Source organism: Dendropsophus ebraccatus, chromosome 7 (assembly GCF_027789765.1).
Source record: "Dendropsophus ebraccatus isolate aDenEbr1 chromosome 7, aDenEbr1.pat, whole genome shotgun sequence".
NCBI classification, from domain to species: Eukaryota; Metazoa; Chordata; class Amphibia; order Anura; family Hylidae; genus Dendropsophus; species Dendropsophus ebraccatus.
This window is the reverse complement of record NC_091460.1, coordinates 34,075,142-34,101,140: the sequence shown is the minus strand read 5'-3', so window position 1 is coordinate 34,101,140 and position 25,999 is coordinate 34,075,142. Positions and strand designations below refer to the sequence as shown.

The following is a 25,999-nucleotide window of genomic DNA, read 5'->3' as shown; positions in this document are numbered from 1 at the left end:
AAGAACTTGGCTGTGGGACAGTGTTGGCATGCATTGTGTTAATATAAGTTTTGAAGGTTTAATAAAGTTAATTTTTCCTTTTCCAAAGTTTTTCGACTTGCTTTTACCAGCCAGATAGCGTTTGGTCTCTCCAGAAGCCTATCGAGATTTCCTTTAACCTTGCATGGATGACCTAATGTACATAATTGAGTGAACCATTATTCTGCTTATCTGATAGGAGTTAGCCAAGATATGCATTACTACGTGGTAGGCTTCCTCCTTCGTGTACTGAGACACAGGTTGTACCATTCAGTAACTCCAAGTGCATGTGAGCAGTAGGCAGTTCTGCTCAGAATTAGGTTTAGGTAGCACTGATCTACATTAGTAACGTCTGAATGTGTCTTGTAATCAGAACATTGACTGAAATGTTGGAATCAAGGCGAAAAGTTCAAGGCATTGGCTGACGTCCAAGAGAAAGATGGGAAAAGGCAGTGCCGTTGTTTTGTGTTATCCTGTGTGAACTTGTTCCTGGTAACTGTACACTCCAGGTTTACATCCGGAAACCAAATCACTTCTATGGGCACTTTATCAAATCTCTTGCTGAAGGCAAACAATTCCTGAAGGGGTGTGGGTACATATTACAATGTGTGTTGAAGCTGGCATTGCCTTTTTTATTTTTTAGAATTCACTCTCCACAAGCTTTCTTTACAATAGATAATCAAAAAGATTCCAGTGTGAGGCGCCTATTGAGGAATGTAAAGTCTAAGTATTCCAAGTATTCATAAGCAAGTCATCTGACCTTAAATGCTTCTCATAAAACAGGATTTGGAAAATTTAGGGAATGTATATTAAACGGTTGCCTCGGTGATAAATATTTTGACGTTTTTGACTCTGGTCCTTATTTTTGTGAATATATACGAGAGCCAGCTAAAATCAAGTGTTGAAGTGATGAGAACAAAAAAAGTATATAGAAATCTATTCCATAGTAGATGATATTGGGAGTTTTTGTGGAATTCTTTTGTCAGTAGATGACACTGATCTACTTGGTTTGGAGAGTTTACCCTAAGGCTCATTGCAGCTTTTATATCACCGAGGGTTTCACAATGGCTTTCTGTGAGGAAAATCGTTTTAATTATGATTAAATGTTAGAATGCCTGTCTGATACAGGGTTGTCTTTTTGGACTATATTTATTTATTGATTGATAGAAAATTTCCCCTAAAATTCATTTTTGTGGGAGCTTTCATAGGTTTTTTTTTTTTTTTTTGTACTTCATTTGATTGCTTAGCAGAAGTGTCCTGGTTCTTGGAACGTATTGTAAAATTGTTACATTTTATTAATGGTATCGATGGTTGACTGAGGGACTGCCTTCGATGGGCTGTAGTACCCATGAATCTTGGGTGAAACACCCATATGGTGTTGGGTTACCATGCACTTACTATACAGTTGAGGTCCCCGTACACCTTATACTTTTTTTTTTTTTTTTGCCACCCCCGCTGCTCTCGGAATGTTTGGCCATTGATATAAGTTGTATGGGTCTTTTCTGGCCAACCACTCTGGTTGCCGCTTAACCCCCCTCTCACCATTGAGAACATAGAATTGCTTGGCCGTGCCAAACGCTTGTGTGTATGGGAAGGATGGGAGTGATAACTGATGGCTAAATAGCCGTTTGGCTGTCGGTTTTTGGGTTATTGAAGGAGTATGGCCACCTTTTAGTTCTCCAGAACAAGGTCAGCCCCGGCTAATAGTTGATAGTCCTCCCACCTTTTGGGGAAGAAAATTTGTTACAATTTTTAGCTAAACAAATGTTATCGAGAACATTCAGAAAGTCATGTAGGCTGGGAAATTCGTAAACTTTTTTTTTTGTTTTTTTTTGTGTGTGAATCATTTTTTCAATTTCCTCTTGTCACTGAATGTTGAAATAAGTAATTAGAATAAACTGATAAAGTCAACACAAATGTACGAATCAACTTCCTCAGTAAATAAATTACTTAATAGAAGCCAGGAATCTGCTTGGAAAAAATCACATTCAACTCACATTGTGCTCATTGTTTCTGTATAACATGTTATCTTTCTCATGGCATACTCATGCTCTCCATCAAGAACGCTATCCTAATTTTCAATGTTTCTTGCCTCCTTTAGGCATTCGACCTCCAATAATGAATGGGCCCATGCACCCGCGCCCGCTGGTGGCGTTGCTGGATGGCAGGGATTGTACAGTTGAAATGCCTATCCTCAAAGACGTAGCCACAGTGGCATTCTGCGACGCACAGTCCACACAGGAAATCCACGAGAAGGTAAAACAACGCTATCATTACCATTAGTGGCTGTCTGAGTGCAACACATCAGGTTTTTGCTAAATGTTTTTGTAACCATTATTATATGAGTATTGTTGTAGGGTTTATATGGGATACTTACTTGGTTTTTCATGGATATGACAGCATGTACTTGGGTGGGGAACCCAAGGTCAAGTAGATATTATACGATTTTAGTCTGATTTATTTTAAAGGGGTTGTCCGGCGATAAAAAATTATTCACAGAATAACACACATTACAAAGTTATACAACTTTGTAATGTATGTTATGTCTGTGAATGGCCCCCTTCCCCTTGTTTCCCCCCACCCACGCTAGACCCGGAAGTGTGGTGCATTATACTCACCGCATCTCGTGTCGTCCACGGTCTCCGATCCTCAGCAGTGACGTCTTCTTCGGGAGGCCGGCGGATCTTCCCGAGTGCCGGCCACCCTCTGCAGCGTCATCCGAAGCTCAGCCGCGATTGGCTGAGCATAACTGTGCTCAGCCAATTGCGGCTGAGCAGCTGATGACGTGGCCGCGTCATCAGCCGCGATTGGCTGAGCACAGTTATGCTCAGCCAATCGCGGCTGAGCTTCGGATGACGCTGCAGAGGGCGGCTGGCACTCGGGAAGATCCGCCAGCCTCCCGAAGAAGACGTCACTGCTGAGGATCGGAGACCGTGGTCGGCACGTGACAGGTAATGTATAGCGCACCACACTTCCGGGTACACGGGTGGGGGTGGTGGGACACGGGGAAGGGGGCCATTTACAGACATAACATACATTACAAAGTTGTATAACTTTGTAATGTGTGTTATTCTGTGAATAATTTTTTATCGCCGGACAACCCCTTTAAGGCTTTCCCTTACCTGGGGCAAAGTTGGATTTTGCAGTCCCTAGTCCTGTAAGTAGATACCCTGTAGAAGAACAATCTGTGAAGATATTCCTCGGCCTTTGGCGGCATCTGGAAAAGTTAGATGCTGCCAAGAAATCATGGGTACAGCCTATGGTGGCATCTAACTTATCCACACGCCAGGGGTCAAATGCTGAGCAGTCAGGTTCAGAGAATGTTGACAAACCCAAACCATTTGGCCACTCTGCTCAACAATCCCTCTGGCTAGCAGAATACTCTTCTACAGGGTATCTACCTACAGGACAGTTTGGCAACTCTGCTCAATACGAATTGTCACTTATTCTTGTCTTTCTTGTGTATGATGTAGCCAGCTAGTAGCTGCCTTTGTGGAAGGCAAGCAAGGCATTAAAGGGGCTGTCTGGACAAAATAATAAAAATTCTGGGAAGCCAGAGGGTAGTAGAAACATAAGTGCCACTCGCTCAGCACAGCTGGTCTCCTGTATCTCATAGTTCCTGTGCCACAAGAACTGCCTGCTCAGCCAATCTGTGACTGAAGCCGGACTGCAGCAGTTACTGATTGGCTGAGCAGGCAGGTCCTGTGATCTCAGGGGAATGGTGGCGCTGGCAGGCACTTTATGTTTGCACAACCCCCTTCTGCATAGATAAAAGATATGTACACAATTGCCTGACCGATGCAGGTAGTGACTGACCTTACACAAGTCGATGGTTGCTTGTTAAGAACACTTAACACAGGGCAATTGTCTGCAGTGAACGGGTGCTTGAATGGCCGTTCACTTCCATTTTTGTTAGAAGCCTATATCCTGTCTACATGGTGAGACGTGACAAATGGCGATTTGCTTTTTATGGCGTGTACATAAACCTATCCATAGGCACTCATATCACTGGTTTCAGCTGTAAAGGTGAATTTATAGTTAACATTTTTTCAAATTTTTTAATATATATATATATATATATATATATATATATATATATATTTTAGCTTGTAGTCATTTTATGCAGAGGGCTACAGCGAAAAGCCCTTTTTACAGTATCGTCTTTTGCCATAGGCCTCTGCTGGAACATGCCTCACACCCTCTGATATAAATCTAGAATGAATCCTGATATGTAAGTCCCATGGGAGGCTACTTCACAGTGTGATCCGAGTCATAGCGAGATTCTGTAAAGACGTAGTTTATGCTTCTTTGTTCTTATCCAACGTTAGATGCTTCGCGATGCTTGTACCAGCAGGTAGCCTTGGAGAAAAGAGCAAGGAACCTGTTTAATCTCAATAAGAATTGACCTCCTGTTTCCCCCATTTCTGAATCGCGCCTGGGCCCATCTCCAGAGTTTTTCATGCTGGAACGCCAATGAACTTGGAGGGTAGCCAGTGCATGGGGCTGAGCATCTTTGGAGGGTAGCCAGTGCATGGGGCTGAGCATCTTTGGTTGAAGAAAGTCCATTAATTTGTGTGTGAGAGCCGATCTGGAGGTGCTGATTTGGCACGGTGTCCATGACGCGCAGGCTGGCGAAGGCTTGTAAATATAATTGCATTGATTCCTCTCTCTCTTGTCACTCTGATTTCTCTGCTGCGCTTAAGCTTAATGTAAGAGCAGGCCAGAATGAATGTCAGCGGGCAGCAGGATTACAATGGAGCGTACCCCAATGCAAAGGAACTTTTTTGTCCGCGTATATGTAGGAATACGACTGGGGCTAATTAAGAAGAACAGGGGCATCTTTAGAAGGTGCTGGGACAGTGTATTCTTACTAAGCGGCATAGTGCAGGCTAATAATACAGGGACTGAAGTCTATCGATCACGTGTCGTGGCCCCGGTTGGTTTACGGCCTTAATTAACTGCTCATTTACATAAGATTATTGCCTATTGTGGTGACAGAAGGACTTCAGTCTTGGCCGCCAACCTTCTCCGGTTTCAGTCTATAATTTCTGGCAATGATCCCATCTGTAGCATCTATGGTTGTCGGAAATTTGAACAGTTGTCGGTCACTTGACCAGTGATTTGGGTATATTTTAGGCTTCATAATTTTGGATTATGATGTCACCAGTGATTTTTATAAAATGATCATGGAGAGACACAATGGCGGGGATTTATCAAGCATGGTGTAAAGTGAAACTGGCCCAGTTGCCCCTAGCAACCAATCAGGTTCCACCTTTAATTCCTCACAGAAAATTAAAGGTGGAATCTGGTTGCTAGGGGCAAGTAAGCCAGTTTCACTTTACACCATGTTTGATAAATCTCAATGGGGGAGATTTATCAAACATGGTGTAAAGTAGAATTGTCTCCGTTGCCCCTAGCAACCAATCAGAATCCACCTTTCATTTTACAAAGAGTCTGTGAGAAATGACAAGTGGAATCTGGTTGCTAGGGGCAACTGAGCCAATTCTACTTTACACCAGTTTGATAAATCTCCTCCAATGTGTCTATATAAAAGAAAACAATGACCATCCTCCCACCTAGCTACTTGACACTTTGCCACATTCGGAGGGTATAAATACAAGGCTATGAGGGTGTTTATTTAGTCTTGGGGACTGTGAATATGAGCCTAAGGGGTATTATTTAGTTTTAGGGGGTATGAATTTGAAGCTAAGAGGCTTTTGTTTGGTCTCGGGGATATGAATATGAGGCTAAGGGGTGTTATTTAGTCTTAGAGAAATGAGTATGAGACTAAGGGGCAGAGTATTTAGTCTCAGGGGTGTGAATATGAGACAATGGGCGTGTTATTTAGTCTCAGGGGGTGTAAGTATAAGGCTAAGAGGGTTATGTAGTCTTAAGGGGTGTGAATATGAGGCAATGGGCAAGTTATTTAGTCTCGGGGGAGTGAGTATAAGGCTAAGGGGGGTTATGTAGTCTCGGGGGGGGGGTGACTATGAGGCAATGGGCAAGTTATTTAGTCTATGGGGAGTGAGTATAAGGCTAAGGGAGATTATTTAGTCTTGGTGAGTGTAAATGAGGCTAGAGGTGGTATTTAGTCTCAGAGGATGTGAATGAAGCTAATGGTGCATTGGTAAGGCTTACACCCCCTGAGCCTAGCATTCTCACACCTTTTTTAAATGAATTTCGCATCCATCTGACTATTCAGCGCAGATATTAAATAGGCTAATCCTGTATCTCAGGAATCAAAGAATATAGAAATATGATAAGACATGGTTGGAATCAGGGCACCAAAGGCTACACAATTATGTAACTTATTTTTTTATGCTGACTACAGGTTCTCTTTAAATTACAGTAAAATCCGAAAGTACCATAGTACCTCTTATAAGCCTACCCACTTTAGAAAGGAATCTACCTCTCCAAAGGATACATGTTAACTTTCCTTTATGCCTGAAAAATTAGAATAATTTCAAGTTACAAAAAAGTTTTTGGTTTTATTGAAGGTCATAGAGGATCCTAGAGAGAACAGAGGCTTGTCACACAGGCCGATCTAGGAAAGTCCCTAAAATTTTTCTGTACTGCATATTAACTTAGGGCTATAACAAAAGTGAGAATTGGCCCCACTTCCTATTGAAGGTGCAAATGATGCTCAATTTCATAATATTTCTTTGAAAAGAAGCTTTTGGTGTACTAAAGGGGGTTTCTGAGATCAGAGAAATGATGCTAAGTGGATTAAATACCATAAAGTAATACAAGACCAGTAACCCAATCCCCCACCATTGCAACACTGCTACTCCCATCGTCCCCATAGTTGCCTACCGTCCTGGTTTTGCTGGGACTGTCCCGATTTTGAGGATAAAAAGGGTAGTAGTACGATGAAGGGGGTAGTGGTAAAATAATGGAGGGGCAGGAGGATGAAGGGGGGTAGTAGTATGATGATGGAGAGGCAGGAAAATTAAAGGGACTGTAACATCAGGCCTGGGCTGAAGCACTGGAGGCCGGCTGACGCACCCCCAATGGGAGGAAACCCCCGTTCCTCTATGATACAGCTCCATTGATTCTAATGGAGCAGTGTCATAGAGGGGCGGAGGTTTCCTCCCACTGGGGGTGGGTCTAATGGTACAGTCCCTTTAAAGGGGTAGTAGTATGATGATATAGGGTGCAGCTGCATCATATGCACACAAACTAACAGTATGTACAGTCAGTCAGTAGAATGCTATTTCTGGGCCACAGCCTGTATGCTGCTCTAAGGTGGGGTGTGTAATATACTGGGGACCTGATACTGGGGTGTGTAATATAGTGGGGACCTGATACTGGGGAGAGGGGGGGATTGTAATGCTCCTTTTGTGTTGTTCTGACTGGAAAATTCTGGGAAAAAAAACACTGGTGATATCCAACCACTGGGAACTTTGATCCTGGAATGTCCTGTGTGAATGGAGGGGTAGAGCGTCTACGGGACCACCTCTTTATTCACTGTCTGTGGCTATATGCATCAGTCTTATTAATTGGTAGACTCTTTACTTGCATCACAGGGCACCAATGGAAAGACCCAGGGCTCCAATGGGAAGACAGACAGAGCCCCCCCCCCCAATAAAACCACCTAGGTGCCGCATAGGGCTTAAATAGTTGGAATGAGTGTTAACCCCCAGTCCCAGCTGGAGTAGAGTAAGCACCCTCTACACCTGGCAGAGGACACCATTGCAAGGTACTATTTCAAAAAAATAAAGTCCTTTAAAGGGGTTTAAAATTGTTTAGCGAGAAGCCACTGCCACAACTAATATATTGTTCTCTGCTTGCTGTCAGAGAATAGCCGCTTCCTTTCTGAAATCCAACAGCTTTAATACTCCTTATAGCTGTGTTTTTGCTGCCGTTGTATCCAGTCTATACAATCCTGAACACATGCATTCTTATATAACAATTCATCCATAGAACATATACCATAATGGACGTTTCGGTCTGGTATGACCTTTTTCAACTGGTATCTGCAGGGTAAATATATATTCCAATAAGTGTATATTATATTGAAACAATTATACAAAACTCATGTCTTTGCAGAATCATAAGCATAATATGGCTCAGAGACAATGTAATAGTAATACATAATATAACTCAAGCGTCTCCGCGTCAAGCGCCGACTGGTGACGTGGAGACGTCACACAAAATGTGATTGCGATCCTAGTCACGTGATCGCTTCACTGCCCTATATAAACCCGGAAGCCACACCGGTATGACCGCTCCGGCCGCACTTGTGACATCTAAGACACATGGTAAGGTAGCATTCTTCCTATATTGGTGTTCTTGATCTTCTCTTTCTTGCTTGTTTCCTTTTTATTTTTGTGTGCACACGAGATTTATTTCTATATTCACTTCTTACTTTTCCAGGCATTCCTTTATCCCTACCACCCTCCAAAGTGTGAGTATAGCAAACCGTTTCGGATTTTCCATCCCATATAGTAGCTCTATTAGTCTACTAATCAAGTAAATATGAGTAAAGTGGAGATACCTCGCATTGTCACTATAGCTTGAGTTATATTATGTATTACTATTACATTGTCTCTGAGCCATATTATGCTTATGATTCTGCAAAGACATGATTTTTGTATAATTGTTTCAATATAATATACACTTATTGGAATATATATTTACCCTGCAGATACCAGTTGAAAAAGGTCATACCAGACCGAAACGTCCGTTATGGTATATGTTCTATGGATGAATTGTTATATAAGAATGCATGTGTTCAACTGCGGAGCCAACCTTTGTATATACATATTGGAATAAAATAAGAAAATAAGAAACAAGCAAGATAACTGTTTCCCGGTGTGCAATTAATATTACAAAATACTGTATTGAGGTTCTAATTGCACCCAATAGTGTGCACAGATATCACACTAACTATACAATCCTGAAGGCATTGAAGTGAATGGAACTGAATTGTAATACCACACACAACCCGAGGACAGGGGGTGAGGCTGTGTTTTCAAGCAAGTAGCTGTGTTTTTTCTAATCCTGGATAACCCCTTAGCCGTAATACTGTGTGAGATCATTTGACAGAACCAAACGTATTGGATTTAATTGAGAATATCATACTGTACATTATGTGCTGTGCCATTCGGAGCCTTAGGCTGGGTTCACACTGCGTTTTTGCAATCCGTTTTTTGCAAGAAAACGGATGCATTTGTGTGCATCCGTTTTGATCCGTTTTTCCATTGACTTCCATTGTAAAAAACAGATCAAAATGGATCCGTTTTTTTTAACAGACACAAAAATAGTGTCAGCTACGTTTTTGTGTCCGTCAAAAAAAAAACGGATCCGTTTTGATCCTTTTTTTTTTACAATGGAAGTCAATGGAAAAATGGATCAAAACAGATGCACACAAATGCATTCGTTGTTTTCATCTGTTTTTTGCAAAAAAAGATTGCAAAAACGCAGTGTGAACCCAGCCTTAAACAACAAATCCAACTCTGCTACAAAAAAAAATCCACTTCCTTTGTGTCATTATTAAAGGGTTAATATTACTAATATAGACCATGTCAAGTACCAGTTCCCTAGAAATCAAGGGTCGCAAATTACATTTTGCCTGACCGACGACCATCTAGAGCAGGGATGGGGAACCTTCAGCCCTCCAGCTGTTATAAAACTACAACTCCCATCATGCCTGGATAGGCAAAACTTTAGCTTTTCAAGCATGATGGGAATTGTAGTTTTGAAACAGTTGGAGAGCCAAGGTTCCCCACCCCTGATCTAGAGCACAGGTATCAAACTCGTGGCTCTCCAGCTGTTGTAAGACTACAATTCCCATCATGCTTGAACAGCTAAAGCTTTGGCTATCCCGGCATGATGGGAATTGTAGTTTTATAACAGTCGTAGTTTGGCCATACACCGATGTAGCAGAGCTGAATTAGTAGCTCCGGTTTCCTGTACTTTTTATGTGCAGATTGTTATGGTTCCTCATAGTCACCTGATAACACATTGCAACACACAGTGCTGAATGACAAAGTTGGCTCTGCTGCATCTCGGCAACTATTTGAGTTTTTCTTACTCCGATTTATCTTCTGGCCCCGTCGGTATTTAACGCCGCTACCAGCAACAAAGTGAGATCTCCTCTTTTGAGTACAGATCACAGAGCGCTCGAGGATAATGGGAAACTGCAGAGCTGCTAATAATACACTCGCCGAGCCGATTGTGTCTGACGGTTGTTTGCAAATAAGAGCGCGTCAACATGTTGCAGCCATTTGAGCCCAGCCAGTGCTGGAAATGTCTACAGCGGGAGGCTGGGAGCGAGCAGATGATGACAGCGGCCTGATCTGCTCTTATTATGGGAGGCGAAATGCAGCAGTTATGTAACAGGCGGGTCCCCACCGCGCTTCACAACATTACGGGCCTTTAGGGCTGGTGCGTCTCATAAAATTATGGAGTTCAATGCATAGAATGTGAGCTTGTGGCACAGCACTCGGGAGCTGAATCACAATGGTATAATACCTCCCCCAGGGATAAATGTGTTAGCGGCACTGGAGGATTTTACAAGCAAGAAGCCACATTGATGGTAATTGGACATGTTGGTGGGGAGCGAGGGAGGGGGTGGTTTAGCCACGTTTTCAGCCTAGTAGTTTTATTATTCTCTTTTTATATAGGTCAGTCTAAACTAAAATCCATCCCTTTCCAAAGCATCTTTCAGGCTAAGTGCCCAAACATGGCTACATATCCTGTACTCCAGAGCTGCACTCACCATTCTGCTGGTGGGGTCACTATGTATGTGGGGTACCCCTCCGGTGGTATGGAGGAGGTGCGGCCGGTCGCTTGCCAGATGGTTAGGCGGGACGCTAGTTCTATGGTGGTTGGCTGAGATATAGCTGGGCCCAGTGATGTTATGTTGTGATGCCAGTGCCAGTTAGGCACACGGGTATGGTGGCTTACCTGCTTATATTTTAAGGGGCCGGCTATACCTTGTTCCCCTGTGGACAGTGACCTGCCGGGTTTTTGCTGGGTCTCTTGGGTACTTATCACAGTGGTCCGGAGTGGAATAGTGACCCACCTGGACCATTGGTACTGCCACCCACAGAAAGGGGAGATGACCCAAGGAGTGTGTGTACTGTGTTGGTGCTTGATGAGGAATCACTGAGTCTCTTTAGCATAAAATAAAATCTGTTTTACTCTAAAGATACTTGAGATAGGCAGTAGATCATACAGCTTTGCCTTGATAGAATACTTTACACTTGATAAGACACTTAACACTTTAGGATCTAGATGTGTACTTAGAGTAGAAAGAGTGGTCCAGTCGCACCGACTGAGCTGCGTGCTGAGAGGTGAAATAGAGGATCGGAAGAGTAGAGAGGAGGATGTCAAGAAAGTCCCAACCCAAGTAGTACTGTGCTCTGCCGGAACTTTGGAGGTAGAAATGGAAGAATACTTGAGAAAAGAGAGCGAATACTTGTGCCTGTGTTTTGACACTCTGGTCTTTCCACCACCTTTTGCCCACAAGTGTCGAGTGAGTGTGACACAAGCCCCAGACCTTGTTACCTGTGATGAGCGCAATGCTGAGGGTTCCCTGCTTACACCCGCGCTGCGAGTTCACAGGGTTCTAGCAACTTTGCTCTATCCAGATCAGTACCTTTACTTTCTTTATGGATACTGTCCTGCACTGTGTCTCTCCTAATTCACGGCGTGGGTTGAGATGATCCCTGACTTGTCCTCTCTAGTGAAGGTTTAACACTGCATAGTGTTGGACAGCGTTACTTGAGAAGAAACTGTAGGGAGTGTCCTATCACTACAGAGTCTAAAGACAAAAGACACTACACTTCCTCTACCCATGTGACTTCCTACCTACAGCTCCTGTAAGGTGTGCTGTGAGTGGGGGAGGAGTGCGTATGTGAGAAGTAAAAAGAGAGATGATAGGTGAGAAGAGGACTCTCATTGGCTTACAGATCCTTGTGACACACAAATAAACAATTACCCCTGAGGGTACAAACCCACACACCGTATACACAGCAGATACGCAGCAAAAACGCAGCAGATTTGAAGCAGATTTGATGGTGCAGATTTGATGCTGTGTTCAGTTATTTAGATCTAATCTGCTGCGTATTTGCTGCGTGTTTGTTGCGTATTTGCTGCGTATCGCAGCAGTAAATAAGCTGCGTATACGGTGTGTGGGTTTATACCCTTAAGTACTACAGCTGTGCAATAACTGAATATACACACTAACAATAACGACATCTTGTGGTGAAACTCTGGTACTACTACATCACCACTTACACTGAAGAAGTACAGGCTTTTACGAAGGGTGTAACTAATAGCAACACCACATGTATATATATTACTTATCCTGTACTGATCCTGAGTTACATGCTGTATTTTACTCCAGAGCTGCACTCTCTATTCTGCTGGTGGGTTCAATGTATACTGTACTATTCAATGTTGACTTAATGTTGATCAGGAGTCTTCTACTTCAAAATGACAACTCCTTCTTCCTGTGGCTGTCGGGCACAATGCGTTACAGCTATATTTTAGTTTGCATGTGTGTATATGAAATTCTGCATCTTTTTATTTGTGTGTACAGCGTGAAAAGACACTTGGGAAGGTTAGTGTTTCGCTAAGGGACCAGAGTACAGTTGTAGCTGGTATAAGCTCTCTCATGTTACGGGGGCTTAGGTGCCCCTTCTCCCCAATCTTCACTTGCCCTCACCATTCCCACCCTATTCGATGAATGCTTGCCACATGTTTTTTAAGACCTATAATTCCGACCTGCTTTGGGAGAAGACAGAATTGAGGGACTCCTCCGCTCTGACACCATTGTTTTGCTCGAAGTCTATTGAGCCGTCTTTGTCATCGCTGCCCTAGTGATGAGAAGCCTCATCTGTCAGAGGAATCTTTTCAGCAATGATTTCAGAAATGATTATGGACTATGTGAGGCTATACAATTCCACAGAAATAATACATTACAGCAAAAGCCAGTGTCACAGCCCCTTACTCTAAATACAGGGTGGAGAATACCCCTCGTTCTTAGTACTGAGGTCAAGAGGAGGCGGTAAAGTCAGCAGGCTTCAACTCTGCCATATAAGTAGACCAACATTTTAGAAGTGCCAGGTGGCGGTAGACTGATATTTAACTTTATATACTGTTTGGGTTGGATTAATATCCCAAGTCGTCTTTTAATCTCTCTTATAGTTTAGACATTGACATACTTGCTGGTACCTATAGATGGCACTAGAGAGCATTTTCTTCCTTCTGGACTAGAACTTATTTGCATACATTTTCCCATGGAGCATTGCCCAATCTCCTCAATGAAAACCAATACCTCCTGAACATTTATAGACAGCAAAAACGCTTGAGTAAATTAATTCTGACTAATTGTACAGAGGCTGAAATACGGCCAAATAAGCAATTGCCTCAGTTCTTCCACCAGAGTGGTCAAAATAACAATGGTTCCTATATTTATTTTTAGGTATTAAATGAGGCGGTGGGCGCCTTGATGTATCACACTATCACTTTAACGCGAGAGGACTTGGAGAAGTTCAAGGCACTTCGAATAATTGTCCGGATCGGGAGTGGGTTCGATAACATTGACGTCAAGTCAGCTGGAGATCTAGGTATATTTTCCATTTTATTATATGCTGAAAACTAGTTTGCTACTTTTGTGATTTACAGTTCTGGCCGTGCTGTGTCATGCGGGGAATTAGCAGACGTAAATTTTTACGAAAATGGGTTAAAGGAGGTTGTTGAGTCCTAAAGTAAGTCTTCTCTATCAGTCACAGATGGGATTGTTTAAGAGGCCAAAAATGCAAAAATATGTCCATTATTGGGCAGAGGTCCCATCACTGGAACATTTAGTCCTTCAAAATTTTATGTTACGATGCTTTATGTTATATGTTGCATTCTAGGTACTTAATTATTAGTAGTAATTTAAAAATCCAGGGTGGACAGGGTGGTAATAATATAATAAAGAAGCTATACTTACCCATCCTCATGCACCTGCAGCGCCGACTACACTAGGTGTCTTGCTTTCATGAAATTGGATGTCCACTGCCTTTGGTTAGGAGAATTCTGTCTCTAGTAACAGACACAACAAGTCAAATCACGGAAAGCAAGGCACACAGGGCACTTGGGATGAAGTCTGATCCTCATGATACAGTTTCTGTGCAGTTTGTAGTTTAACTTAGCATCTAGTAAGGCTGCTTGGAGTACTGGTGGTGGGGCTACTACCCTCAGAGCATGCCCCCCCCCCCCACTTCTAACGATTATCAGTGGAGTAGGAGGGCCGGATCAGTGCTCCTGCGCATAACGGTGTTTTTAGAACTGAATTAAACTACAGACTGCACGCAGAGGATGAAGGTACAGGAGTTACCTTTATCTTCAGCCCCCTGAGCACAATAGGGAGCTATCAGCAGGTTACATTTGTCTGATCTGCTGATAGATTCCCTTTAAGCATCAGCAAGAGGTTTCAGCTCTTAGTATAACCTTCATTGCTGTGTGGCACTACTAGCATATATGCAAAATGTGTCAGCTAGATATGAGGGTCCCAAAGGTGCAACCCATTCCTATCAGGCATTAAAGGGGTTATACAGACTTAGAAAACCGTAGCCTTATTCTTCCAAAACCCATACCACACCTGTCCAGTTTGTGTGTGATTTTGCAGCTAAGTTCCATTGAAGTAAATGGTACTGGGTTGTAATACCATGCATAACCTGAGGACAGGTGCAGCACTGTCTTTGGAAGAAAGCGGCTATGTTTTCTAATCCTGGATAACCCTTGTAATAGTGTACTATATGATAGAAATACCCTTGTAGGCCCGGCCTTATTGGGGTTTTGACACATTACATTAAAAGGGAAACCTAATATCATATTTGTCCATGTACAGTTGTAATGATTATTATTACAGTACATGCTCTATACTAAATTCTCCTTGTTATTATTTGACTGTTAATCCAGGTATAGCCGTGTGCAATGTGCCAGCAGCGTCCGTAGAAGAGACGGCGGATTCTACAATGTGCCACATTCTGAACTTGTACAGGCGAACAACGTGGCTGCACCAGGCATTACGAGAAGGCACAAGAGTCCAGAGCGTGGAGCAGATTAGAGAAGTTGCATCCGGAGCTGCTCGAATTAGGGGGGAAACCTTAGGCATTATAGGACTGGGTAAGTTCTAGTTTATTTAAAAATGTGAGGCATGAGATTATAGGTATGACATTTAGTTTTCCAAAAATGTAGACTGATGTATTCCTGAAGAACAGTTTGGGTTCGACAACACTCTCCGAACCTGAAAAATCAGCATTCAGAGAAGTTGAATGCCGCTTTAGGGAGTCCTAGACTGTATCAATGTTTTTCTGGAAGACCTAGGGCGGCATTTAACTTCTCAGACGCCAGGAGTTATGTCACCAAACCCAAACAGTTCAGCTACTCCGCTCAACTCTACAAACTACCCAAATGGATGGTATTTATTGGAAGGTAATCCCTAAGCTACACAAAAGCAATCACTAAAATTGACCCCTGATCAGATACCTTTTTCTGGACATTCTATTTTAGTAGTCGGTGGCCAATTCAGCTTGGTTGGACTTTTCCGACAATATTAAAAGCAATTATCTAGAACATGGATCTTCAAACTGTGGCCCTCCAGCTTTTGCAAAACCACAATTCCCATCATGCCCGGAAAGCTAAAGCTTTGGATTTGGCTGTCCAGGCATGATGGGAAATGTAGTATTGCAACAGCTGGAGGGCTGCAGTATGGAGACCCATGATCTAGAACTTCCTTATCCTCTGTAGGGTTCTATGACTTCTTTGCTAGATGGTTGCTTGAGAGAAAACAACAGCACCTAAAGGATCTTATTGACTTACATTGGATGTTAGTTTATTGTCTTGGCTCCATTGTGCATGGAGCCAACTGGGTAGAGAAGAGGACGCAGATCCCCACCGATGTGTCTATGACCTATCATGATTTTTTTCATTTAATAATTGTTACATATGATTAGATATATTATTGTGAAGAAGTGACCAGCCCCTTACAGCAACACGTTCCCTTTTCTCTATATACCGAAACTCCCTGGTTTCCAAAAATTTTGCGTATGGTAAATAGTAGAGGGTGCAGGAGGGTGCAGCTGCATTCTCAGGAGGGCAGCATGGCGAGTGGAAATATGATAAGTACAGTGAGCACATTGCTGACGTCACACCAATAAAAGTGCACCCACTCACCAAGTAAAAAGAAGAAAAATAAAAGAATACACAAATTGGCAGAGAAAAAAAAAATATTACAAGTATGTACCCTGTTGGTCAGCTGTAGTCTGCTTTGGATAATATCCTGAGTTGCATTTTAATGCTTTTTTATCGGTCGGATATTGACCTAAAGGGAGTCTATGGAAAGATAGATATCTTTTTTTTGGAGGAGAGCTCATTTACAGGTTACACAACAGTTCTGGGTTCTCAAAATTGAAAGCATTCATTGGTACCGTACAGTACCTGTTGGCCCAAATACTCAGCTAATTTCACCATAGGCATACATGCTCAGCCAAGTGTGCGTGGTTGCTTCAGTGGTGAGTAGAGCGTAAACTACAATTAGGTCCATCTGCCAGAGTCTGATCTCCCATTGGTACAAAGGATTGGACAACAGCATGCCCAATTCTTTCTCCCAACCTTTTCTCTTAAAGGGGATATTCTGGAGCCTCCTACAAGTGTTAGGCCCTGTAAGATGGCCTGATGATCACTGTAAATGAGTGCCGATCCCACAGATCATGGGTCAGAATGGGCTGATCATCCATTAACAAGTATTTGTTCTCTGGCTTGATGTCGTCCATAAATCCACCCCATATAAGAAGACCCTTAGTTTCTGCCTTAGGGTGCCTTCACACCTACCGTATCGCAGTAGAAAATCCGCTGCGGATCCGCAGCAGATTTAACTAAATGAATGAACACAGCATTAAATACGCACTGTGGAATCCGCTGCGGATCCGCAGCAGATTTGTAGGTGCGGAATTAATGCTGTGTTTATTCATTTAGTTAAATCCGCTGCGGATCCGCAGCAGATCCGCAGCGGATTTAACTAAATGAATGCGGATTTTTTACTGCGATACGGTAGGTGTGAAGGCACCCTTATACTAGATTTAGCCAAGCTTCCTGTTATACCCCTGGAATGCCCAATGATCTTGAGATCAGGATTACGCATGGTTAGTCGCCCTTTCTCAGCAACTTGACAGACCATTGATTGTGCTGGAAGCTGAAACGTTGCTAACCTCATACTGTAGATCTTTCATAATAAAGTTGAAAGAACAGGCTTTTACATTTTGTAAATTGGCTATAAATTTTACATTTTTTCATTAGTTAACCCCCCCCCCCCCAATACCGAACCCCCTCCCTCTATTAATAGTACCACGCATATAGCTGGAAGGATGGATGCCGAGAAGTCAACTTTTTAAAATGTTTTCTGTTGAATTCCTGTTTTTCCCCCCCCGATTTTGCTGGCAAGATGAAATATCTAGTTAGTGATGTAGAATAGGCATCAAGACGGTTGCTGTAGAAAGTTGGCAGTGTCAGACTCCCCGGTTCAGATTTAATTTGTTGTGCCAAATTTTCCATTACTGCTTGGACAACAATAAAAGCAGATGCAGAACCCAACCTGACAGGTTTTGGCTACCGCATTATTCACGTACATGCTATGATTTCCATTGGAGCCTGGAGCTGGACCACAGCTGAGAAAATTGCCCGAACTGCTCGTTCCAAGTAAAGGGAAAAAGTTTCGATAGAACTTGCTGTTATGCCCAAAGTGCAATATACTTTGCCAAGCGAGAAACGTCAGTGGGTTTTGTGTTCTTCTAAACAAAGTAGGTGAAAAGTAATCGTCCTTGTGGGTTTACAATGGTCGTCTTAAAGGGGTATTCCACTCAAACATAACATTGGATAGGTAGCTGCTCATGGTGAGACTAACAATTCCTTCCATACTTGTTATTATCTATTCAGTCTACTTCCCCAGTTCTCAGCTGCTGCTTTCTGCTGGAAACACAAAAATCTGTGTATGAGCTTTTCTCTCTGTCTCCCCCTCCCCTCTGAGACAGTTGATGTAAACAAGTCCCTGATAAGCTTTATCTGCAACATTATAGCTTCTTTGTTATGCTGGGAGGGTTATTCTGAGGTCAAGTTGCTGATTAAATCACTGTGATTAATCCTCCTAGCATTACAGAGAAGCTACAATGTTGCAAATAAAGGCTACCATCAACTGTCTCACAAGGGAGGGGGGAGGACCGGGAGACAGAGAGAGGAGCTCACACACAGATTTTTTGTGTCTTCAGCAGAAAGCAGCAGCTCACCAGCAATATATCAAAAGTTATGTTTGAGCAGCATACCGCTTTAAAGAGCCCATATCCTCTGGTGTGAAAGATGCTGTCCCATTAGAGGTGTATTCTTTAACCTTGCTTGAGGTCAGCGAAATCAAGGAATGCTTGCTATATCTTGCTTTCCACATTCATGGAGTTCCTGCTATTTACAGATGTTATACCTCATGCTGGATGGATATCAGGCACATATTTAATTTTTTTTTTTTTTTTTTTTAAACAATATAATTGCAATGCTACCCATAGCCACATGGTGTGCTGGTAGGTAGGAATATGTCCATGAGCAACCACCTTACATTCAGGCAGGTGTTGTCTATTCTTAAAGCACCACCTAGTGGATGAAATATTTAGTACTGGGGTTGACATTGTGATGATCCTGTTACATTCTGTATTATATTTCAGAGCTGCACTCACAATTCTGCTTGTAGAGTGACTGTATATATGCAGTGCTAAACGTTTCCTGTACTGATCCTTATTACATCCTGTATTATACTCCAGAGCTGCACTAACTCTTGTGCTGGAGGGGTCACTGTGTACATACATTACATTACTTATCCTGTACTGATCCTGAGTTACATCCTGCATTATACCCCAGAGCTGCACTCACTATTCTGCTGGTGGGGTCACTGTGTACATACATTACTTATCCTGTACTGATCCTGAGTTATGTCCTGTTTTATACTCCAGAGCTGCACTCAATATTCTGCTGGCGGAGTCACTGTGCACATACATTTACATACATTACATTACTTATCCTGTACTGATCCTGAGTTACATCCTGTATTATACCCCAGAGCTGCACTCACTATTCTGCTGGTGGGGTCACTGTGTACATACATTACTTATCCTGTACTGATCCTGAGTTACATCCTGTATTATACCCCAGAGCTGCACTCACTATTCTGCTGGTGGGGTCACTGTGTACATACATTACATTATTGATCCTGAGTTACATCCTGTATTATACTCCAGAGCTGCACTCATTATTCTGCTGGTGGGGTCACTGTGTACATACATTACATTACTTATCCTGTACTGATGAGTGCAGCGCTGGACTAAAATACAGGATAAAGGCCCTATTACACGAAACGATTATCGGCCAATAATAGTCTTGTGTAATAGAAGGCAACAATCAGCCGACATGAACGATGCTGGCTAATCGTTGCAGTCTGCTGCCGTCGCTCTGTGGAATAGAAACGGTGGTTCTAGCGATCACCCGGGCAGCTCCCCGCCCCCCCCCCCCCCATCACTTACCCACTCGCTGCCACCACATGTAATAGCACCGGCAGCGAGCGAGGAAAGAGGAGCAAACGAGTGCTGACAGCGTTCGTTTGCTACTCTCAGCCACCCCCGTGTAATAGGGGCTTTAGTAATGTATGTACACAGTGACTCCACCAGACGAATGGTGAGTGCAGCTCTGGAGGATAATGCAGGATGTAACTCAAGATGAATAATGTAATGTATGTACACACTGACCTCACCAGCAGAATAATGATTGCAGCTCTGGAGTATAATACAGGATGTAACTCAGAATCAGTAATGTAATGTATGCACACAGTGACCCCACCAGCAGAATAGTGAGTGCAGCTCTGGAGTATAATACAGGATGTAACTCAGAATCAGTAATGTAATGTATGCACACAGTGACCCCACCAGCAGAATAGTGAGTGCAGCTCTGGAGTATAATACAGGATGTAACTCAGGCTTAGCGTTGGGGTATCCTTCTAACAAGTGAACAATCCCTTTAAATATTGTAGTGGTATTATTCATGTGTTGTATAAAGTGTACCAAACATATAATTACTCCTGCAAACCGTTCTAATGTGCACATGCCACACAGCTCCTCTGCAGACCTGGAGATTCTGCAATCCTGAAGTTCATGCCAGGAGAAAAAAAACCCTCATAATCCATGGGAAGGGAGTGGTGGTGATGGGTGGTGGATTTTTACCAAGTGTCATATTTCCACAGGACTGTCTGGCTTTGTCTGTTCCAGTTGACTTGGAGGCCCTTGCGCCACGCCTCAGTATATTGCATTCTGTGCCAAGATCCTGTCTTGCAGCCCTTATTATGGAGCCTGCAGGGGAGAAGTTTCCAGCGTTGCATAGCTATAACGGTTTATTGACAGAGCTGATAATTTAATGTTACTGTACCGCCAAATGGTGAGGCAGCATCAGTCCCTTCCCTTAAAGGGGCACTAGTCTTATAGCAATGTAAACGCTCTGGGGAAGGGGGCTTAGCAATGGACAATAGAGTAGTGCTCAAGTGGGTATTTATCTGAATGTGCAGTCAGTCTCTTCCCTAGACTGGGAACAGGAGACTGCATCCAACTGCAAAGATGATGGATGGATTGTGGGATTCTGAATTACCACTACTGAAGATTTGTATATAAATGTGACCTTACATGGTTAATTAAAGGGATTGTCCAGGGTTAGAAAAACATAGCTGCTTTCTTCTAGAAACAGCACCACCCTTGCCCTCAGTTTGTGTGTGGTATGGCAGCTCTGTTCCATTGAAGTGAAAAACAGAGCTGTAATATCACACAGCTAATCCTGGATAACTCCTTTATAGTCAGCCATAGCTGTCAATTTCTTCAGGATTGGATGACTATCCGATGTGTATGGGTCTTTTTGACTGTCCCCAGCCCGAGTTGTCTGCCGCTATATCCCAATTAGAGTACTTGGCCGAGTGTGAGTGTATATGGGGGGCTTAGGAGGGATTGCTTTCAACCATATAAATGTATAAAGAGGTAAAATAAATATTTTCATATTTTCGGTTCTGCAGAGGCGGTGCTTAGCTTTTAAATTCAAATTAAGCCCCACCCCTTCTGACCCATAACCAGGTGTAGCACAGTGTATAAGTATTTTCTGGAGTGTCTCTTCAAGATGAAAGTAACATCTAGTACACATTATATTGTCTGATTCCCGAATATTTCATATGAGGATTTTACATTTCTGCCCTGTGGTCGGAGTGGTTCCATACAGTCTTGGGTCATGCTACCCTCAGGAAGTCTGCTCGGAGCTGCTAATTCCTAGTTTTGCATTGCCAGCATTTGCAGGGTCAGGAATAAAGCATCTCTGTGTTTTCATGAGAATGGGAATGAGAGATAAGGGAAGGGACCGAATGACTGAAACCCACAAGAGCAAAGCTGGAAATAGCATCCTCTGCGTCACTGTGAACGCTGCAAATAGCAGAGCCGACAAGCTGGAGACACGTGTATAGGGACAGGTGCCACACGGAATAGAAGAGTGTGCACAAAATAAAGGGAAATGCTCCTTTATACATACTAGCATTGTATTCCAGTGTTTATGATCTAATACACTGCCCTCTATGTACTGCTCATAAGTTCCACAATCCTTTAAAGGGGAACTATGGTAATTTATTTTTCAAATCATCTGGTTTCGGAAAGTTATATAGATTTGTAATTTATTTCTATTTAAAAATCTTAAGTCTTCCAATACTTATCAGCAGCTGTATGCCCTGCAGGAAGTGAGGTATTCTTTCCAGTCTGACAGTGCTCTCGGCTGCCACATCTGTCTATGTCCAGAGCAAGAGCAAATCTCCATATAAAATATTTCCTGCTATGGACAGTTTCTGTCACGTTATAGTATCTATATGTTACCTGTGATGTTTGTTGTCTTCAGTGCATTTATATTTCCATGGTCTTGTCTTACAGGACGGGTCGGTCAAGCAGTCGCTCTGCGGGCAAAGACTTTTGGTTTCAATGTCATTTTCTATGACCCTTATCTGTCAGATGGGATCGAGCGAGCCCTGGGTCTGCAGAGGGTCAGCACTCTACAGGATCTTCTGTTTCATAGTGACTGTGTTACTCTACACTGCAGCTTAAATGAACACAACCATCATCTTATCAATGACTTTACCATCAAACAGGTAGGTGCCCATCATGACTGTACGGGAATGGCGGCGGCGGTACCAGAACACCAAACATCTTTATGTATTTTGCATGTTCCCACTGTACAGATACTATTCTCTTTCTGTGTTGGGATGATTAGCTTATGTATAGTTCTAGGTTCCGTCCTTGTCAGGAGATACTTTGGTATGAAGCCTGGCATGGGACCTGTTGTGACCCTTGATGTGTGTCGCTTTGTCATGTACAGTATATGAATGTGTTTGGGGACCTCAGCAGGTGGTATAGCTTATGATTTTGGAAGATGGAGACACCAGAAACTGTATCTATATTGACTGGAGCAAAAATAAGGCACTTTGCCCCATTTCCATGGGCAGGGGCTATGCTGCAGAACCCAACTGCCATGCTGGAGGTCTGCACATTGACCATTGGGGGGGAAAACAACTGCAGTAATCTGTTGTCATTAAAAGGACTTTGTCAGCAGGTTTATGTTGTCCTATCTAAGGGCCCATTCACATTGAGTAAAAGTGTTGAAAAATTTCAAGCGGAGTCCGTGTGAGCAAAGAGAAGCCGAAAACTCCACCCACCAGCCGCTGATTGGCAGCTATCTATCCATGCTGTGTACAGGCAGTCAAGTGTCAATCAGCAGCAGGGCAGGGAAAGGGGTGCTGCAAGAATACTATTCTCCTGCATATTAGGAGAATGGTAATACTGATCTATTTAGCATTTCTTTTTTTAGTTCGTGCTGCCCTCATTTAAGGCAACATAAACCTAGAGACATATTCCCTTTAAGGGAGCCATATAAGTACACACTATTGCTTTGTGGGTCATGATGCTTCCATCTTTGTTCCATGGGGGTATCTAGGTACCACAATGCCATTTCCATGTTGAACTCCAGCTATAGCTGGGGCACTGGCATGCCGAAACAAATGCCAGAAGACCACTGCAAAGAGCACACTGGGCACCTGCAGCCATGGATTGATGTAACTCTGCTATTGCCATTGAAGGAACCAGGTACCACCAGCTATTTGCCATGGCAAACTATAGGCATAACCATGTCTTTGCCAAGGGGGGTAAGCAGGCCACAGCAACCCATTGCAATGGACCACACCATGTCTAGCTGTGCCTCTGCCATGGAGGGCACCAGGTCTAGCTTTGACTCTGCCATGGGGGACACCAGGTAGTGTGGTGCTGTTGCCATAGAGGCATCAGGTGTAGCTTTGCCATTGCCATGGGGGCACACTGTAGCTGTGCCATTACCATAGAGAAGGTGGATTTGGGCACTTGCCCTCGATCATGAAGGGCTGACCTGGTGCTTGGTAGCCTCTCGCCATAGGACGTGAGGTATGCATCTGCCATTGCTGAGACTATGGTCTATATTTATTTATTAATCTTTATAAAATATAAACTTGTGTAAACTGTCCATAACAACCAATCACACCTCAGCTTCCAGCTCTGCTAAAATGAAACCTGATCTGTGATTGGTTGCCTCTTTGATAAATCTGGGCCTGGTTGCCATAGGATACAGTTATCATTTAGCAGGATCCGGCATGTGTCCTGACCCTCAGGTTGTCCCCCTGAGATGGATGTAGATCCTTATTATGATGAGGCCCTCTAATTCCTCGGTGCCTGACACTCGATGTGTGCATAAATAAAGCTTCGTATTAACACTTTGCTTGGGGCGCTAATAAAATGGAAACCGGTTCTGCCTGGATTTCACCCAGTGTTATCGTGGGTAAACAGGTGGAGGGGGCGAGTGTTCACCATCAGCATCTCCACCGATCGTCCAGGATTTTCTGTGACATCTTCCTATTCCTCAGTAGTGATATAAATCCTTTGGCGTCACCCCCTCATGTGCCAGCGCTCCAGCAGGGGCCAATGTTTAGGAAACATCTCAGGCTTATGTAATATTGGGAATAAACATTTCAGCTATGTACACAGCAAGATGTCGGTGAGACAGGGACGAAATACACATAGTAATGTCTATAGTCAGGCGCAGCGAGATGGATGGGGGGAGGAAAGTTTCTTCATCCCTCTAAATCCTACAATACATGCAGTTATAATACAATATAACATTATAGGAAATCTGCAAAGGTCATAAACAGAAGTCATTATATTAGAAGTCCAGTCTTTATATATAGGATTAAACCCTTTGGCACTGGCCAGAGATTTCAGATATCCCCTTTGTCTTCAGCCTGTGGTCAGCGACTGTCAGGGCATGCTGGGATATGTTGTTTTTTTAGAAGATTTCTAGCAATCAGGGCTCGCCTTAGTGACTCCCTTTAAGCTGGCCATACATTTTAGATATGTTTCATTTAGCAAGCTATCTCTCCTGATCCTTACATACATTGCAATGTATGATTTGCTTGAGCGTGCATGTACTCTGAATTTGGGGGGCACTGCCAGACACCTGAGGTGGCGGCTTATGTCCCTGAGAACAAAACTGACCGGACATATTAATATCCATCATGGCCATCAGCTGGCGGCATTTGGTAGGAATGAGAGGCAGGAAGCCACCATATTCATTAAATAATACTCCATTTTTGTAGAAATTGTGGATTCAGCCAGCTTGCATGTAATTTATATGGCCAGCTATATGTTGTCATATTTCAGATGTCGGAGGCCGTGCTAAAGGTGTTTGGTCGTTTCATAAATCACTTTCACACAACGTACTTTTTATGAAAAGAACGGCCGTTGTTTTCAATTTACACAACGGCCGTTCTTTTCATAATGCAATGATTTGCATTGAAGTCAAAGCAAACAGCGGCCTTTGTTCACACAATGTATTGAACAACGGGTGTTTTTTGCTACGGCCGTCAAAATAATGATCATGTCAATTATTTCCGGTCGCTGTCCATAGACTTAAATGCAATTTTAATTTAAACAATGGCTGTTGTATTTCTATTGTTGTGCCTTATCCCCGCTTGCATGCGGAGGCCAGCTTTGTTTCATATCTATAGATGCACAATTGTATTTTTTCTATAATCTGTTCTTTTAAAAACTTTTTAAAAAATCAGATTACAATGGCCGTCGTTTGTACGTTGTGTGAACGTAGCCTTACACCAAAAAGAACTCCTCCCTAGTAATGTCATTGAGATTGAACCCCTTTTTGATATTCGTGAATCTAAGATGTCTATGCTAATGATCACCATTAAGTTGTCCTCATCTGTACTCTGCAGTAACAGAAGTCTCTGAGCAGTGCCAAAGGGGTCTGCACCTTCTATAGAGCCCTGGGATCACACACTTCCCCAATGTTGTATTCTCCAGTGCAGTTATGATATTCATCCATAAAGGAATCCCTAGCTTTCTATCGTATTTAGGAATATATGTAAATATATAATAAAATTCTGTGGAAACGTACCTGTAAAACCCATCATTTAAAGGGGTGGAAAAAATTCTGGTGTGAGAAAGTTATATAGATTTGTAATTCCATTGAAAAAATGTCCAGTCTTCCAGTACTTATCAGCTGCTGTATTTCCTGCAGGAAGTGGTGTATTCTTTCCAGTCTGACACAGTGCTCTCTGCTGCCACCCCTGTCCATGTCAGGAACTGTCCAGAGCAGGAGAGGTTTTCTATGGGGATTTGCTATTGCTCTGGACAGTTCCTGACATGGACAGAGGTGGCAGCAGAGAGCACTGTGTCAGACTAGAAAGAAAACACCAGTTCCCACAGGACTTACAGCAGCTGATAAGTACTTGAAAGCTTGACATTTTTAAATGGCAGTAAATTAAAAATCTATATAACTTTGACACCATTTGATTTTAAAGATTTTTTTTTAAAGGGGTTGTCAAAAATTTGAAACTGCGACACTT

General features: G+C 42.9%; 1 protein-coding gene across 9 annotated transcripts in view; it reads left to right on the top strand.

The window, feature by feature from the left end:
• Positions 1-25,999, top strand: part of CTBP1 (C-terminal binding protein 1) — a 224,976-nt gene that overhangs the window by 187,555 nt on the left and 11,422 nt on the right. For all 9 annotated transcript variants that reach the window (XM_069977261.1, XM_069977267.1, XM_069977266.1 and 6 more), the window contains 4 exons: positions 2,120-2,274; positions 13,454-13,598; positions 14,938-15,144; positions 21,996-22,210. In XM_069977261.1, the coding sequence (XP_069833362.1) occupies positions 2,120-2,274; positions 13,454-13,598; positions 14,938-15,144; positions 21,996-22,210 (722 nt within the window). The remainder of the gene's footprint in view (positions 1-2,119; positions 2,275-13,453; positions 13,599-14,937; positions 15,145-21,995; positions 22,211-25,999) is intronic.